We start from the raw sequence: 19,975 nt of genomic DNA, 5'->3' as shown, positions 1-19,975 counted from the left end.
TATGTTTTATGATAATAAGTGTTTTGATAAGACTGAAAAGAGGCCATATAATATTGTAGAAAGAACATAAAACTGGGTTTGGATCCTATTTTTCCCACTTTTTATTTGAATGACCCTAGAATTGTTTGCACTGTAATTTCTTCACTCATTACGTAGTAATGCTGAATCTTGGTAAACAGTAATTACAATCACAGTTAAATTTTATTGAGAACTCTTGGGTTTGAGGATGAGAATAGGCTAAGTTAACCTCCCTGTTGCCCTCTGCCATTTGCATGATGTTTTCTCTATTTTACAGACTGAAGAGGTAAAGGAACTTATCTATTGCAACCTGCCTGGTAAGATACTGACTGAGTCCCAAGACAAAGTACTTTTGTCTGGTCTTGAACAGCTCAGACACTCACTGCTGTGGCTCCACCCTGGAGACATGGTGGTCACAATCCTAGCTGCGTATCTCTGCTCCTGAGGAGCTGGAGCAGTGTGGCACAACCATTGGACCTACATGCAACATGCGCCTCCCACATGTCCTTTACCTGAAAATCTCCTCTTCCATTTTGATGTGATGTCAATATTTTCCTTCACCATCCATTTTAAAGTGAAATAGCATATCTATATTCAGAAATGTACATGATTATTTTGTAGGAATTGCCTGGGAAAACATGTGAGCTTTATGTTTCATTAATTCTGGACTCAGGTTTTTACTTCACGTTATGTTTTATTTGCTAACGCACTTATGTGAAGGGTGAAAGTATTTGAACATCTGTTACTAATAATATAAAAAGGATGAAGAACCTTAAATTTTGACCTATCAGAATGGTTCCCAGTGCTCAACCATTGTGGTTGCTGCCAGGGAATGGTGGCTTTACGCCTGTAATCCTGGCTACTCAGAAGATTGGGATCTTAGAATCATGGCTGATGACACCTCAGGTAGGAAATCTGTAAGATTCTCATCCACAATAATTTACCAGAAAGAACTAGAATGAAGCTCTGGCTCAAGTGGTAGAGAAGAATCTCAAGGACAGCATCCAAGTCCTGATGTTTAAGCCCCAGAACTGGAAAACACACACACACACACACACACACACACACACACACACAGTTACCATTGCTAATTTGTAGTCTTTATCTCATTGCTATATTTTCATTTTTCACACAAATCACTGATATATTGTCTTACCAAACTATACTGTCTGGTATAATGATTTAGCACTAGACAGAATAAAATATAACATTAAAAATAGAATCTTTGTAAAATTTTAAATGCCTGTGAATATTTATTTACTCATCAAATTTTAAGAATGGGCACAAAAATGAATTATATATGCTGCATACATATATATGTCATTTCAAAAAAAAGCAGATCGTGTTGTTACATAAAAAAGGCTAAAATTAGAACAAAGCAAAAGCTGTAGATCAATACATTGGTTTTGCTTACTTAGCTACCTCCTTCTGTCCCTATCCCCACCTGCTATCCAACCCATGCAAGAAATAGATCTATACAAGTGAATAATTATTGAATGTCTAAAAGAGATCGATACAACATGAACGAGCCATGCAGCAGAGAGAGTTTGAAAGAACATAAAATCTGGCCTGCGATCAGTGCATGGAGGCCTGTGATTTGCAGCTAGAGCTGGGGACAGTGCAGCTTCCAGGGCTACTGCTACCAGCAGACAGTACAGGCCAGGTGAAGTGCTAATATGTCTTTGCACACTTGAAAAGTACCTAGGAAGCTCTATATCTCCCGTCGGCATGGGAAGAATCTACCCTCCAGCTCAAAAAGCAAAAGTGCTGATTTCTCATGATCCATGAGGGCCAAGAGTCTCCTAAGACAAATGGAGGTCCCAGCCCAGGGCCCATTGCTATGTCATCCAGATTTACTTTGCCCTGTACAGTGCAGATACTCTGGGGGTCCTCCCTTCCTCAGCCCCAAAGGTAACAGAAGGATTGGTTCCAGCATGGTCAAGATCTATGAAATTGTAGCAAATGCAGGGCAGACAATAGTGCAGGCTAGAAACCTCAGAAACAGAACCCATTGAAGATAAACTCACTGCCAAATATGAAGACCCACACGAGAAAATGGACTACTACAAAGGAAACTTCAAAAACTCAGAACAATGGGAAACACATTCTAAAATAAGTGTGATTTAAGTGATTAATGTGATAAAGATGAGAAAGAAAACTATATCTATTCTGTATTACTTATTCTTATGAAATGTGTATCTGTGTAGCATAGTCCTATTATTACATTAAATTCTAAAAACCACTTAAATATTTTTTAGTAAGGGAAGAACTGAAAGCATTTTACTTCTTACCATGGCATTACTAAAGAAAAAGGAACAGGAGAAAAGGAAGAAATTACAAATGACAGAATTCCTGTATTTTCCTATATAATATTCGCATATTTTCTGAAGTAATTTTGTATAAGCATGCAACATATGACTATAAATGCTAATTTCTTAGAAACTACTAGATATTGCCTAAAATTTTATTCTCCATGTATTGTAAGAAAAAACACCATCATTTTGTGCTCTCAGAAATCCACTTTTTAAGTCTCTTTCCATTGTCTGATGATAAAAACTCCCTGTAGCAGTTGTCTTTTTAAAATCTATTTAATAGGATCTCAGGACAGCTGCTAGACACCAGACAGGGGTTATCTCTTTTAATCACATTTACAGCATCTACCTATAAAACATCCATCTTCCTATCATTCTGATTAATACCAGAATCTAATAAAACTCAGACTTCAGGCCTTTAAAAACAAACTCATACTTTAGGCTGCAATCCATCCCAGACACATGATAAAATCATGGTGTTTGCTGCAAGGTTTTATCAGTTTGACTCAAAATTTTTCTTGTGAATTTCATGACCTTATTCTCTATTTGACAAGAGAAAAAAATGTCAGATTATCTTTGTCCCATGATAGAGTAATTTCTTCAGAAAACAGGCATTAGACTTAAAGAGTAACATATGCATATACCCTATGGGCTGAATTCTGTTATTTGTCTCTTCCATGTGTTTTTTTTTCCTCATAAAGATCAATAAGTAATTCTAACAGCAGCACTAAACATGCCTTCGGTGCTTTCTCTGAAAGCATTATGAATCTCAATTACATGTTTTACAAATTAGTCTTGATTGTGGCTTTTTTATGCAACTGCAGTAAAACATGTACATTCTGTAATAAATCAGTTTATTTTCTCTCCATTTGTAAAGTTCTCAGCTGATATTTCTACTAAACAGTCTCTTAATATTTTATCTCCATATTTAATATCAGATGCAGTAAAAAATTATAAGAATAAAGAATGTCAATACACAGGGAAGAATTTTAAAACCAAGCACACATTGTATCAAAACGGAGACATTCCACCTGTATCATTGTGGTGCACAGCATGGCTCCATTCCCTGACCTTAACACCACCAGTGATGAGCCAAACCACACAGCCTTCACATCAATGTTTAATAAAACTGATTTATGGCTCATGCAGGATGAGAATCCATATCTTACAGGCAGCATTACCAGCCAAAGGACAAAATACCCTGAAGTAAATCATAGCTGTAAGGTGCAGTATTTCCCTTTGGAAAACACAGTATGCTTCGATTTCAACCACCATCACAACCTTCTTCCCGAGCCATGTGGGGTAGGCCCAGGGACCCAGCAGTCCCAGTTCCTCTTTCATTTCCCACATTTTTTTTCCAGGGCCCAATTAATTTTGTGACACCCAACAAAGTTTACAAAGGTTACAAGTCATCGCCTTCAATTTTTATGAGCAGCCAAAATTCACATGTGAATTTCCCTGCAGCTAACAATCTAGTTTCCCACCTAGTATTTTAGAAGGGCCTATACAGAAAAGCTTTGGTCCTTGTTAATAAAGAGGAGTGATAAAGCATATGATATTTATGTAATATTTAAATAAATATCAATTCGTAATAAATTAATGTCTATTTTCAAAGCAATTCTTGATGAAATGGCTAACTAATTTATGATGGCTTAGGAAGCAAAATAAAATATTTACATCTCAAAGAGGAGAAAATAAATCTAAGTACACAAGAGAAATGAATGCATGCTCCTAAACATTACATATATTTAACCACTAAGCAAGATCAAACCATAAATTAGGGCATTCTGAAAAGACTTAACTAATATATATGCTTTCAGGACTGTATGCACTGCAGTCATTTAACTTATTCTGGGTGTTTTAAAACTGGGCTTTTTTTTTTTCTATTCTTACATTTCTAAAGAGTGTCTCATGTCATTTTCCCTCCCGATGACTTTTCAGGATGAATCTTACCACTAAATTATACACAATGGGTTATCTGACCCACACTGAACATGTTTCCTGTTTTGCTAGACTATACAATTAATGGAGAGTTGAGACCACTCCCTGAATAGTTTTGTAGTCACCTCCTGTAGGAGGGGTTTTACTTTTATCTGGAAGATCACGACAAGGAAATCGGTATTTTAATGGTGTTTCTCTGATTTGTTTGACAGAGTTGGTAGTGCCTGTTTTCTTTTTTACCAGCACATGATGTGCTTGGACAGTGGTCATGTGCATTAGTACCCTGCCACGGGTGAGAGGAATGCTGACAGCTTCTTGCAAAACTAAAAGCCAAACTGGTTTGCAAATTACCTCTGAATGTTTTCCTTCCTTCAATACTGAATTAATTGGGACCACAGTTGATGAAGACAGCCAGTTATAGAGATCGTGTGACTCATGAGAGGGGAGCTGGTGAAGTTCATCTCTAGATCTTTCCACCTTGTAACTATTGCTCCCCATGCTTCAACCATGGGATCTGAAAGTGTGGTAACGGATTTTGTGATTTTCGAATGTGATCTTCCCTTTTAAACAATGCATGGTTCTCAACAGGTTTAGGAGAGTAGAGGTGTGACAATTAAAATTGGTAATATTTACATTCCATTCCATACATCCTATAGCTTTATTAGCTTTGTTCTTACTACAAAGTGGTGCTAGTGACTTGGCTAACTAAATCATTCATTGGATGAATGCCTTCAAGAAGATTCACATAAATTATAGCATCTGTCCCTTCAAAAATATTTAAAAGAGTTTGATCCATTTTTCCCATAAGGAACTTATGAGTACTATATCATTATATCCTAATGTTGATTATTGATTAGAAAGTCCAGGTACCAATTATGAACCCTAAAATTTGTTTAATCATTTTTCATCTAGATGCCCAATGAATGCTTTCTTTCATTTTGAAGTCCGTCAATTTTATTAACTTATGGCTTAGTGCTGACTGATCTGTGTTCTTTTCCTGAGATACATTGTAGCCTTTTAATATATACACTCTGTTCTTTCTTTTTCTGTAAGGTTTTCAATGAGCTATATATCTCAGTCTTTTTCAGTTTTAAATGTACCTACAGTTCGTTTTTATAGACATAACTGTGATTCTTTTTATTAGTATTCGTCATCAAAATCAAGTTTCCTAAGAGCATGTTTGTCACTATTTTAATAAAATAGTAGAACATTCAGGAGCAGTGGGGTGAGATTATATTCTTCCAAAGTCCTTACGATAAAATCCAGAATGCCAGCATGGTGGGTGAGTGTGAGGCCTTATGGCGTGGTACGGGGGATGAAGAGGTCAGAGAGCTTTCACTTACCACTATGCGAATACACCGCAAAAAGTGAGTCCCTACCAGATACAAAACAAGCCAGTGTGTTGGTCTTGGATTTTCCAGCTCCAGTGTCCATGAAGGATAACTCTCTGTTATTTGTAAGCTGTTCCATCTGTGGTATTATAGCCTCACAAGTGCACAGAGACAGATGTGTGTGTTGTTACTGTGGTTACAGTAGTCCAGTGGCTTTCACACTAGAGTCTCATGCAGAGCTTTTATAAGGCATCCGTGTCTTTCATTACTCTTAAGATTTTTATTTAATCATCCTGTGAATGTCACATGTATTCTAGTGTTTATCTCAGCCCTATTCACAATGCCAAGATAAGGAAGAAATGTAGGCGTCCACTGGCAAATAAGTGGATAAAGCAAATGTGTGCATATATATGAAAAAATACCCTTCAGGCATGAAAATGAATAAAACCAAGTCATTTGTAACCAGGCTAATGGAGCTAGATGTTATGTTAAAGTCAGACAGATGCAAATACCACATTTGCACCTATATGTGGAAGCTATAAAATACTGACCTCCTACAAGCTGAGAACAAAGTGGTGGTTCATCAGGCTGCAGAAGATGGGAAAGGAGAGAGGGTATGCTTAACAGGTGAAATGGGTGGAATGGAAGAATAACTACTAAGGACCTATAAGGTAACTATGGGTGACAGAATGTAATTACATAGTTCAAATTTATGAGTAGAGGCAGGGTGCTAGTGATTCATGCCTGTAAACCTAAACTTCATGCCTGAGATCTGAGGGTTGCTGTTCAAAGCCAGCACATGCAGGAACTCTTATCTCCAATTAACTGCCCCAAATAACCTGGAAGTAGAGTTGTGGATCAAGTGGCAGAGCACTAGTCTTGGGCAAAAAAGCTCAGGAACACTGCCGAGGCCCTGAGTTTAAGCCCCAGGACTGGCATATAGACAAAAACAATAATGACTAGATTTCATAAAAGAATCAAAATTCAGTGTTTTGCTTGGTAATTTGGTTAGTAATAACAGGGAATATGTTCCATTTTAATTAATCATTATTATTCACCTATACAATTATACAGTCCAAATTCATAGGCACAGCTAGGCACTTCACTATGTTTAAAATTCAACTGGATACCTAAACTAGATACCTAATGAAATTATATCTTTGCTTCATTTTGGAGTAAACACTGTCTTTTGTTTGAAAATCATCTCCTAAAGCACAGCAGTTTATATATCTAAAGTGATATCTAATATTAGGAAAAAGCTATCCATTTTAATATAAACTGTAATACCCATTTAAACATTTTTTGATTATAGTACTAAGTCAACAACATTTCAATAGCAAGCAATGATGATGAATTCAATTATCATTTGAGACAAAGAAACACATAGACTAATTTAGCTTATGCTGAAAGAAAGGTTATGAGGGATAGTGAAAATTGCCAACAAAAGCAGACAAAATCAAGGAAAAGAACAAGAAAACAACTCAGTTTTCTATTGTGTTCCACATCCTAATACAAACATGATTGGTTGCTGATGGAATCAGAGGGACACACATTTTGCCCTGTCAATTGGTAAATATTTATAGAGGGCTCCTGAGGAGGCAGAGAGTGCACGAAGCCCTAGAGACATGCAGATGAGGAGATATACTTCCTGTTTGCAAGGATTTTAAATCCTCTAGAGATAAATGCAAATCAACAGTCTAGTCTCAGTAAGACAATAATGTGGAGGGGGGGGCCTACTGTTTCCAAGGATATTATCTCTTAGCATTGTTCCTCCCCACCCAACACTCTTAATAAGGAGACTGTTTCTCATGGAGAGATTTTACCCTTTATTAACTGAAGTTGCTATATAAGTCACATGAAGGATGAACCAACTCTGATATAATCAGTGTGTTTAACTGTGGCATAACTGCTGCATTTTAAATGATTGGGATGTGCTCAGAGGTATTCTTGAAAAGGCAGATCATCCCTCCAATATTAGCCACTCTTCATAGGAGACCTGGGTACTTCTGGTTAGCCTCACAAACTGCAGTCCTGCATGCTTAGCCTAGCTAATTGGATTGCTGGACTTTGTTCCCTACAGTCGGCCCGATCTATACATCCTACTACCTATACCAAAGCCCCTGCTCATGCCTGAGAGTAAGTGGAATAATCTCTAGAAGGCCTCAGTGCCTCTCAGACACTGGAGAGGATTTAAGATTGTGTATAAAGGCTGTACGCCAGTAGATCATGCCTGTAATTCTAGATATTTAGAAGGCTGAGTATCCTAGTTCAAAGCCCTGGAAGGAAAGTCCATGAGACTCTTATCTCCAATAAACTACTCAGCAAAGGCCAGAAGTGACACTATGATAGAGCACTAGCCTTGAGAACAGCTCAGAGACAGAGCCCAGGCCCAGAGTTCAAACCTCAGGACTGGCCAAAAAAAATTGCATAAAAAGGAACATAGGTTTGAGTACAGAGAAATAAAATTCTTCATATTAGCTGGCTTCTAGGTTTTTGAGAAATCTAGAAAACCATCATAGAAAAAAATCATAGAAAACAATGTCATTGTTCAACAGAAATGAAGAATATTATTTAACTGTGGTATTAGAAATCCATGACAGGCATATAAGAACATAAGAATTAAGCATAGAGGTGTTAACTTTAAAAATGCTATTTTCATTTTCTCAGCCCATGTTCAAGTAGTTTATTTGTGGTGTCAATAAATCAGGAAAGTGTTTCTCAAACAATACAAGATGGTCACATATTCTTCCTAATATCCCAACTTAGAGTTTGTTACATCATTCTAGCACTGACATGGACCAGTGCTCACCCCTGGTCACAGCATCTCTTGCTGTAGTTTCTCACTGAGATGTAAAAGCCAAGAAATAACAGCACGACCACCACTAATTCCTTAAGAATGGATTTCAGTAACAATTCCCTACATCAGTAGAGGAAATAGGTACAACTCGAATGCAAATGGAATAAAGACAATGGAATTAGCTGAATAGCAGATGCTACTTCTTTTTCATTATTCATCTAGTGGCATATGCAGGACTTCACAGGACATCCCAAGAAGCAATGCATCCCTCTGGCATATTAGACTCAGATCAAAGCATTCCCCATATATCTATGATACAGTGAATTTACATTCATTATTTTATAAGCTGCTGTCTACTGTGGCGTACTCTTCAACTCATTTATAAATGTCTAATACTATAATTTCTTGAGACGTACGTTGGTTACTGGGGTAGAGGTACATGTAAAGAGAGCGGAGCTCTTGTTTATCTATGAGTCAACACTCTAAAACTTATTTGATAAATATTTTCCAGTGCTATAACTAAGAATCAAAAGGCTAAAATGCAAGACCTTTAGCTACATAGACACTGTGGAATATAAAGGCAGACAGTCTACGTTTGGCAGACTGTAGGGTAGAAGAGACTATCATGTAGGCATAGGAGTAAAAGTCGCACTCAGGTTTTTATCCTGCAGCCATAACATGCAATATCAATGATAGGATTATGTTCTCTATTTCATCAACATCATAAAAGAGAAAGCAAAAAATGTGCTTTACAAATAAGACAGACCTATCTCATTAAAGCCACTGTAGCCCAGCTCTTGCCTGCTAAGGCCCAATTCTTCCAGGTCCATGCATTTAAATCCCGGTGGGCACTGGTAGCCTTCTTCTAGCTCTGGAGAGCAGTGTGTATCAGGGATGGCTAAGCTATTCCAGGTTACGTTCCTGCGAACAATACACCACAGCATTAGCAATGAATAGTTGAACCGTTTTCATTAACTACTACATGTGGACAGAGGTTTGAGTTTCATGACTTGTGAATAGTATGCAGAACATCAATGTCATGTTAAATCTTCACAAATGATACTTTAATCATTCCCAACATGGTGCCTTAAAAGAATTCGACAATGAGTGCTTCTTGTCATTAGAGAATGAGATCTAGATCAACATCAGGAATGAATGAAATTTTCCTAGAGATGTTCAAGAAATGTTAACTTGTCTAGGGATTCTTTATTATTCACAAAATACTTGTTCCTACTATAGGCACAGACTCTACTTCTCCATATATATATAGAGAGAGATGTATATATACATATATATACATATATACGTATATATACATCTCTCTCTATATATAGATATATAGATATGTATATATCTCTATATATACATATGTATATATCTATCTATCTATCTATATATATATACATATGTATATATCTATATACATATGTATATACATATATATATACATTTATATACATATATACGTATATATACATCTCTCTCTATATATATAGATATGTATATATCTCTCTATATGTATATAGAGAGATATATACATATCTATATATACATATGTATATATAGATATATACATATATATAGATATGCATATATCTATATATCTATATATATAGAGAGAGAGATGGAAGTCCTAGGGGTCCAAACTTATGGCCTCATGCTTGCTGGGGAGAGGCTCTACCACTTGAGTAATTTCCTCTATTAAAGGGGTAAGTAAAATCCAGAAATGCAAAGTGACCTATCAAAATGAATGTGTATTTTTAAAAATCTCATTTGGCATTACGTATATAGAAAGACATCATAGTTGCCACACTTTACTACTGGCAGACCTGCAATATGATACACAGTATCCTGAAGGGTCTGCTTTCTCCCACCTTGTAAAACAGCTTTACTATAACGACCTCCCAACAGTCTCCAGATATCAGCTTCTGCACTTACTTTGGGGTCTCCTCTCCATGGAAATCTACCTCCCGTCTTTCCTTAGCTCACCACAATTTGAAGCCTGTAGCCCCCAGCCTGAATGGCACTTTCTTAGAGGAGCCATTTCAAGCCTCTCAGACCAGGCCAAGTTTCCCTGCTGTCAGCTCTCAAAGTGCCCTGACTTCTGCTTCTGACACTTGGGCTGAGGGTGATTCCTAGTTGTGTGGTCATCTGTTCCTTGGGTTTCTCTCAATCAATGGTTCCCTAATAGAACCTCTCAGCCCACTATATCCCTGAAACATAACCTGCGATGGCTAAATGTTTAAATGTATGTGTCCACTTGCTTAGACTATGGTCAAATGTATGTGCCAATTATGGTGCCCAGTTGTTTGATGAGACTCTATTCTAGGTGTATCTGTAAAGATGAGTTTCAGAAGTGATTAACATGTGATTCAGTAGGCACTGAATCCTGCCTAATAAGAGTAGAGCATCACATCAGCTGAAGGCCTTCAGAGAAGGACTGAGGTCTTCCAAAGAAGGCACTAAGCATTCTGATTGCAGTTGGACCTACATCCAAAATGCCTGCCAGAATTCCCGCCAGCCAGTCTGCCCTGAAGATTCTTGCCAATTCCTAGAATTGCATGAGTTAAATCCTTAAAATAAATCTCTTTATTTATACATCTCCTTTGAGCCAATAAACAGTTGTATTTCTCTGGAGAACTTTAATGCCCAACTGATGTGTTAAAGCTACTTTCTGAACAAATGAATCAATGGTGGAGTCATTTACCTTAAATAAACTATAGAAAGAAACTCTCAGATTAGTGCATCCTGTTGTTTACATGCATTTCTTAGTATGATACCTACACATTGGCATGGATTTTCAATATTTTAAATTTCTGGCTATAGTAGTTTCCACATTTCAAAACAAGTACTGGAATCCCTCTGAGAAGTTAATTATTTCTCAAAAGGCTTTAATTATCCTCCTGGCATATTTTTTTAAGTTCTTAACAAAATACCCTATTTACAAATAACATTATGTAGGAATTTGAGATCTAAGAAAATGTGTCGTGAGCCTGTTGCTAAAATTGTCTATAATAACAGCTCCAAATAATGCCTTAGGACTTTACAGTTCTATGGTTTTAAATTAACCACTAATCTTAGTAGCACAGAGCATTGAGCTGCATATTGGAAACTGAGAATTATCATTGCATTTCAGTGATTATCCAACTTAACTACTTTGAACGCTCATTTTAACCATGTTAGCTTTGGTTTCCTCATCTGTAATTTTCTAGCAATTTAGAAAGCAATTACAAGGGCTGAGTGTGATAGTTCATGCCTATAATCCCAGGTACTTAGGAGGCATTTATCAAGAGAATTGTAGTTTTAGCTTGGGCCCTGCAAAAAGTTAGCCAAGTTAACATCTTAATCTATAAGCCAGTAGTGTCGGCAATCACTTGAGGCCCCTGCTCTGCAGGATGAGCAAGAGGACCCCAGTCCAGAGCTAGCCCTGTGGAAAGAAGAAGAAGATAGAAGAATCTCAAGACTTTGAGTTTAAAGCTCAGTACCGGAAGAAGGAAGGAGGGGAGGAAGCAAGGAAGTTCCCAGTATGCCACCATCATCTTCCATATGAAAGAGAACATATTTCATGAAAAACAGTGTGACATGTAATTTCATCTCCAGGACCCAGTAGGGACCCTGTAGCTCTAAATCTTGTGTTCAAATTCTTCTTTCTCAGAAAGTCAGCACTATCTACTGTCTCTGCTTTTTGCCGTGCAGTTCTTGTGGGTCTTCTATAGTTATGGTCACTGATGAACACAATTTTAGGATTATTTAGCCTTTTTTCAGAAATTATCTTTACTATATTCTTAATGGGTACCATTTTATTTCATTTGAAACTTTATCCATTCAAAATAAATATTTTTTGACAGGCTGACTCATGCTGAGAATGAGAATATCTAGAACGATATTTTGTACTTAGAGTCTTCACTGTTCGGTGTCAGAGAGATGACAGGAAAAGAATGGCCACAGGACAGCTTGATGCGACTTTAAGAGCTGGTATTTGCTTGAGGTGTTTCTGAGGCACTTGGAAGAAATACCACATGTGACCATGGTGAAAGGATCAACAGGCACTACTTCTACATTTGGAGTACACACTGCATGCTGGGAAATGGGAATGTCATGGCTTGTGGGTACAAAAGAGAGTAGGGGAGAAGGGAAAAGTGAGGGGAAAGAGGGAAGACAGAAGGGGAGGGCTTGGGAAGGGAGGATAGGAAAAGGAAGGGGAAAGGAGGGAGGGAACGGAGAGAAGAGGAGTAAGGGAAGAAAGACAGTGGGAGCAGAGGAGAGGAGAGAGGGGGAAGGAGGGAAGAAGGGAGAGAGGTGAAAGAAAATGGGAGCAGAAAGGAAAGCCTTGTATCTGATCATGGATAGCTGCAGGTACTCAATGTTTAATCAAGGTCTCTAAACAAACACTTGTTATTACACCAAACATTTTTAAACTATAGGCTTAGAGATTTATAGAGTAGGGAACAAGGCCAGGATACATTTTCTCCAAAACAACAGGATGTGACGGACTAGTTTGTCAAAGAGGCCATTACCAAGTTTACTTACTAGGTTTTCACAAAATGTAATTCAGGTGGAAATTTATAGAGAGTGATTTAGGTGTTTTTTTTTGTTATTACATTTGCTCTCTGAAGACACAAAGATTAGCATGGATTATGTTGAATATTTAATTAGCCAAATTTGGTCTATTTATTGTAAAAGATAAACATAGAGGCCAAGGTGCAATCTATTTTCTGAAGGTGTGAATCCATGAGAGTTTGTTAAGAATGCACAGAAACAAATATATAGCACAACAAATCCATATGCAACAGAGAACCCTGCAACTTGAGTATTATGTTTTCTACTGCATCCATAGGTGTTCTTTTGTATATAAATTGTGAATTCTAGTAAGAAAAAGAACAATTCTAATTAAACCACACACATACATACACACACACACACACAAATCTCCACACTTTTATACCCAAGAGACTATGTCTTCTGATATCTTACATGGTATGTCCTTCACTTAGTAGCAGATAATAAAAAAGATCCGTTGTGTTGCTGAAAGCTAACCCTGAATTTAGAGGCTGTGGACTGCACAGAACCTGCTCTGTCTCAGTGTCTTCCAGGTTCATTTTAGAGAACCACTTGGCTTCATTTCGGCACTATTTACCTTTCTCTTGCCAGGGTTAATTTGGCAAGGGTCTTATTTGCAAAGATAAGTTATTGTTTTTTTAAATAACTTTTAATGGTGTTGTCCAACTTTAGGTGGGATTATAAAAGGAGATCAATAGTAGGAGGTAGAAAGTTATATTGACATCACATGTTTTTAAATAAACAAGTTAAACTGGAACATTTTCTAGGAAATTCTCTTTATTGTTAAACTGAGTATTTTCATAGGATTTTTCTATTCTATTACTCAATTCTAAAGTGATAGAGAACTGTGACCATCACACATAAAAATCACCAGATGGTTCAGATGGTTCATGATTGTCATAATTGATGAGAAGAATAATTTCAAAAGAAACATATGGGGTACTGAAGTCTATCACCTATCATTATTTTATAGATTCAGATAAGGCTAAATGTTTTGGAATAAAGGACAAGGAGAGCATGTAATATGGACTTGAATGTTCTCTATGTGTAGGAAGTATACTATATATATCATAATGGGTTAGAAATACAGACATGTATCTGTGTGTGTGTATGTGGGCTTATGAACATGGAATGAAAATGTTTCCTCCAACTATGTAATAAGCTTAGTTCAACTCTGACCCTCTCCTTCCAGCTGGACATGGGTTATAGCTCTCTGGGTCTGTATCTCCATCAGCAAAATGGAAGCAATAGTCCCTTTCAAGTTGTTCTAAAAAATACCAATAAGTGCAAAATACCTGGCTATTAATGAATATTAATTTATAGAAGACTTATTTGCACTATTTTGTTTCTTATTTAAATAATTGAACTAATTTTTTTCCAGTAATTATTCTAACTCATTCTTGTATCTTTTATCTTGGTAGAAATCTCTATATAAATGCTGTAAGTTAAGTACAGCTATTACTTTTCCTCTTTTCAAAAGACATTTAAGTAGAAGAGTTCATAGGTCTTTATAAGAATCTTGAGGTACTTATGATTTAAATAATTAGCTCTAGATAAAGTCCACGGGAATTGTATTCTAAGTTCCACTATCTTTCTGATTTTACTTTTCTGATATGTCCATTAAAAAATCATTATTTTAGCCAGGTGTCAGTGGTTCACACCTGTAATCCTAGCTACTCAGGAAGCTGAGATTTAAGGATCACACTTTGAAGCTCGCCCCAGCAGGAAAGTTTGTGAGACTTTTATTCCAATTAACAACTGAAAAGCTGGTAGGGGATGTGTGGCTCAAGCCATAGAGCACCATCCTTGAGTAAATATGCTCAGGAACAGTGTCTAGAATCTGAGTTCAAGCTGTAGTACTGACACAAAACTAACAACACATTCTTATTTTTTCCAGGTACTTGGGGCTTGCATCTGTAATCCTAGCCTGAGATCTGTGGATTGTAGTTCAAAGTCAGTCTGGACAGCAAAATCTGTGAGAATCTTACCTCTATCTAACTACCAAAAAGCCAGAAGTGTAGGTATGGATCAACTGGTAGAGCCCTAGCTTTGAATGAAAAAGTTAAGGGACAGTGCCCATGGCCTGAGTTCAGGATATAGTACTGGCCTCAAAATACAAAATCATTATTCTGTGAATGGAATTGATATGACAAAATTGTAAGTTTACTCATTGAGTACCTAGATGTGATTCAGGTGGCAGTAACAAACTGTCCCAAACCTAGTTTTCTAGTATCTCTAGCATAACTCTTAATGACATCCTGTACAGCATCACTACGTTGTACAAGCTGGTCCTGAGAAGGGTGATCACAGCACATATGAGCTGTACTGAGAAGAAGCAGGGATAGGCTGGGGTAGACCTGGCACTGATGGTCTGTGGTCTGTGGTCACTCCTTACAACTAACTGTCCACTGTCGCTAATGATGATCTGGGTTTGTGGTTAAAATTCTATTCTCTCTATAAGAAAGTTTTATAAATTTAGCACTTACAGTTACGTACCTTGAAGCTCTTCTAATTATCTTATTCTTGGTAAAAGATTTCATTATTTGATACAGAGTGATGAATACATTTCCTTACTTTCCCAAGAATGATAATGAGGTGTCAGGTGACTCCCATCTTTCCTTAGTCTGACAGGTTCCTGTCTCTGCTCCAGGGAGATGGCTACTATCACGTCTGACCCTTTGAAACCCTTGTTTCTGCTATAGGACATTTCTCCTCTCAACTTTCTTTAGGAAATGAACTGCATTTCTCAGTCAAATCTCATTACTCTATTCATAATTGCCTTAGGTTGCCTGTTCATTATCAGAGAAGAATCTAAAGCTTTATGGGTAATGCTGCTGAAGACACATTAAGATTCCTTTTTTTGTGTGGGCTTTAAAGAAATATGTTCCATTTAAAAGCAAAACTGCATGCACTGAGTTCCTTCATTCTTTATCTCCCTTGCCTTACAGATTAAACAGAATCCTTTGCAGGGGTCAGATGTGAAAACAAAAATGTACAAGCCTCTGGTCTGAAAGTGCTCCTCTCATTAGGCTATCATGCATTCAAATCAATTAATTCTGAAATCAAAACACTTGCTAAAGAGATTCCAATATCATCTGGCAGCTCTGATTGTTGAAAATATAAGCATGGATGTTTATGAGAATGTATTTTTAATTCTATTTTTAACTGACCAATAATAAATATATTAATTACACTTTTGGAGCAAGATGTGGTATCTTGCAATTGAATTCAATATAAAATGATTAAATAAAGCGAATTAATATAACAAACAGCTAAATGACTTAACTTTTTGTGTTGGTACATTTGCAATAGGGGTGTGTGTGTGTGTGTGTGTGTGTGTGTGTGTGGTGTGCCAGTATCAGGGCTTGAACTCGGGGCTCGGGCATTGTTCCTTAGCTTTTTTTTTTTTTCTGAATACTGGCATTTGAGCCACAACTTTCTGTTCTTTTTGATGGTTAATTGGCTTCAAATCACAATTGTCAGATCTCAGCCTGAGTTGCTAGGATTACAGGTGTGCACCATCCCATTCAGCAGGTGCCCAGCTCTCTTTGTAATCTGAATTGTAGAATATGTTATGATTTGCGATAGTTGCTCTGCTATCTAAGAGATCCCCAAATGTATTTTCTTGTCTAGCTGAATCTCTTCCTTCCCTTGCCACTTCTGCCAACCTCTGGATTCTGATAACCACCATTCTATTTGTTACTTCCGTGAATCAATATGTTTCCATCCCACATCTACAGTAGTATCTTTCTGTGCCTGGCTTTTCCCATTCACATAATTCCCTCCAGGTTCATTCATGGGGTTACAAAATTAGGATTTAAGGAGCCACAAAAGGAAACAAAGGAAGTTGAGAGTTCTTCACAGATTGAGATTTTCTCTATTTTATTTTGAGTGTGGACAGTTTTTGAATCTCTAAAAATAAAATTAAATTGGTGTCTAGGCTAGAACTAATGGTGAAATGGTGTTGACAGTTTTTCTGCTTAGGCGTGGGACTTGAAAACTCACTAACATTGAGCTGGAAAAGAAAAGAAATTAGGTATAAAACTGACTCTTGAAATCTGTCGCCAAACCCATGAAAACTGTGATTATGAGGTACCATGTGGCTAGTTAGGGTATTTTCTGCTTACATAGTAAGTTAAGTGTCATTGTAAAGACAAAGGTGTGAAGGTCATGAGGCTGGCAGATTTCTCTCTTTGAGAAAGAGAAAATGTAGACATCCCACCTTGGAGATGTCTTCAGAACCTTCTGTCAGCAGTATAGAATTGCTCATCATGAAATCTATTTTTAGGATAATGTAATGAGCTGGAGCTGATGGTTAGAATGTAAGAGGTCTTGCAACATCTTTCTCAATGTTATTCAGTTTTGAAAACTGAGTGTCGCATAGAGCTGCCCACGGGTAGCTGGTGATTTGTCTGAAGGACTATGGTTTTGGAAGACTCAATTTATACATTTATGCAATGTTACATTCAGTCTGGCTTTTTACTTGTCTTTGTAATTTAATATCTGTGCTAAAATTTAATGCATGGTGCCTTTAGCATCTCCCAGCTGTGTGCACCAGTTCTGTGTGTCTTATGTTCTGACTTGCTTTCATAAAATGTGCTCTTGTCAATCAGCCTCTGAGGTCATCACAGTTCTCCAATGGTAGCATTCCCCTTCTGAGGCCTCCTGTCTCTTACTCTCCATACTTATGGCCTCCCACATCACAACAGCTTTGTTCATTTTCATATTCATTCACAGAATGAGCTAGACATATCTAATCTCTGACATCCCTTGAAAAAGCAAATGACAATCTACCTATAAATTTTCTTCCCCGAGTTCTTCTATTCCCTCAGCTATAAAACCAGCTCCCTTGCTTACTGCTCTCTGGTTTTCTTATACTGAATTTGTATAATTTTACTGCTTTTATCTTCTATGACTACTTCCTTTTCTATTTTCTCATTTTTCTTTCCCTTACTTTACTGACTTACTTTTCTCATTTTCCCCTTTTTTAAGGGGCAGGTTGGAAGGTGGTGAGAATGTTGAAAGGGGTGACATCAAGCAAGATGTATTCACATTTACTTTGCAAAAGTATCCTTAACTAATTAAAGTTACTTAAAATATTTTTCAAAACTTAACAAGAAAAATTCCTTCATGCTTCTCCTTAAACACATCTATTCTATTTTATTCATTATTACAACTCTCTAAGTTCATTTTCATGATCTTAAATAAAAGGAAATATCATGAAAAAGTTCATTTCTTTATTGATTTGCCGTGAGATTAGTATCTGTCTAGATAAAATATGTTATCAACCATGACTGTGAACCATAATTACTAAATGCTAATTCTGCGCTAAGATACCAGGTACTGGAGATGAAAAGATGAACTGAACACAGTATCCTCCCCTGGAGCCTTTTCCATATGCATTCTCAAGGTCCTCACAGGAAAACAAGAAAAGGAAAAGAAAAAGCCTTGAGCACCTGAATATTGTTTTTGGAAAAATGTACTACACTGAAGTCCAGTGCAAACAACTGACTCTGTGTATTAAAACTGTGTATTTGAGACTGAAATAAATTCACAAATACTTCCTCATGAGAGTGAGGGGCGTGCATGAGTGGAAAAGGAAGACAAGAGCTAGAAGACGGGTGGTGGGAATGGAGCGGGAGACCCCATGCGTAAATCCACATTGTAAACTTAGGAGTTCTTGCGTCAAAAGATGGTCACATGGATCCATGAAGCACAATGGAGACCGGATGAACAGACTCACAGTTAGACAAAGATTTGGGAAAGGAGTCCTGTGACACCCTACCCCGGGAGCTGTCATCAGTTTGAATCATTAAAAATAAAGTTGGTATGAACATCCATGTGTAAATGTGACATTCCAGTTGTATAGTAACATACTTTCCATTTTTCCTGACTAATCTGGAGTGGAATGAATAAGAGATATGACTATTCATTTTTTTTAAACAAAGCTGTTAATTGAAGCAGATGCAACACTTTCTATCCTTATCTGTAGTACACAGGAATTCTAGTTGTTTCCTATTCTGAATTCTACATTTCAGAGACTGCCAGGAAAGGCAGAAAAAATTGGTGAACACTGGTTCATTTCCCTAATTTAAAAAAAAAACTCCTCAAATTTCAAGAGTTTGGTGATGGAATGAGAAAGGTAGTGGGAGAAAAACAAAGGAGTGGGTAACATTGTTTGACAAGAAATGTACTCATTACCTTACTCATGTAACTGTTACTGCTCTGTACAGCATCTTTACAATAAAATAATTTTAAAAAGCACCTGATAAACAGTGCCAACTGCATTACCGCTGGGTCTCTTCTTCATTTTACCTCAACAGTGTGTTTAATTCTCTTACTATCAGGCTGGGCTCAAAATCAAATGGCTCATACTAAATAGGAACTTATTAATGCATTTCCTTTCATTGTCAACCCAGGAATACATATTAGTATGTTGAATTTCAAGTATATATGAGGAGATATCAATTGGTTAATAAAATAAAAGCTGGTTGAAAATAAATTACAGTTATAAAATCTAATTATTATTGCTACAGAGAATTTTGAAAGATCAAGTTCTTGATCTACCATGTATATTGAATTTGGTATGTTTCAAATTTCCAAAGATAAAAAGGTCAGCTCATCAGAAAGACACAATGACATTTTGTGTTCATGCACCTAATTGGAGGTGTAAATTTCATATAAAGCAAAAGTGGGTAGAACTAAAAACCATATGGAATGTTTTTGACCTATTTGGAAAAGGTTACAATTCAGTCTCAATAATTGACAGACCAACTAAAATTTTAAAACAAATAAATAAAAATAGTATAAATACCTTCAGCTAAGGAAAATTGACTAAGATTGTATTTATGACATGGAATTGTCGTGAGCTTAGACCAAATGCTAGTACTTAAAATGATTAACTGATTTCAAGTAGTTAAAATTTTACAGAGCTTATGGTCTGGCCATAATAGAATAAAATTACATACCAATAATAACACTTAGCAAAATTTCATCTTTTGGGGCTAGGGATGTAG

The 19,975-nt window shown here is 36.8% G+C and overlaps 1 protein-coding gene across 1 annotated transcript in view; it reads right to left on the bottom strand.

Moving 5' to 3' along the window:
* Nalcn (sodium leak channel, non selective) overlaps positions 1–19,975 on the bottom strand; it is a 211,162-nt gene that overhangs the window by 175,104 nt on the left and 16,083 nt on the right. Inside the window, exon 6 of the mRNA XM_013022975.1 lies at positions 9,166–9,320. Coding sequence (XP_012878429.1) covers positions 9,166–9,320 — 155 coding nt within the window. The remainder of the gene's footprint in view (positions 1–9,165; positions 9,321–19,975) is intronic.

The sequence above is a fragment of the Dipodomys ordii genome, unplaced genomic scaffold, assembly GCF_000151885.1.
Source record: "Dipodomys ordii isolate 6190 unplaced genomic scaffold, Dord_2.0 Scaffold65, whole genome shotgun sequence".
NCBI classification, from domain to species: Eukaryota; Metazoa; Chordata; class Mammalia; order Rodentia; family Heteromyidae; genus Dipodomys; species Dipodomys ordii.
This window is presented reverse-complemented; position numbering and strand designations above follow the sequence as displayed.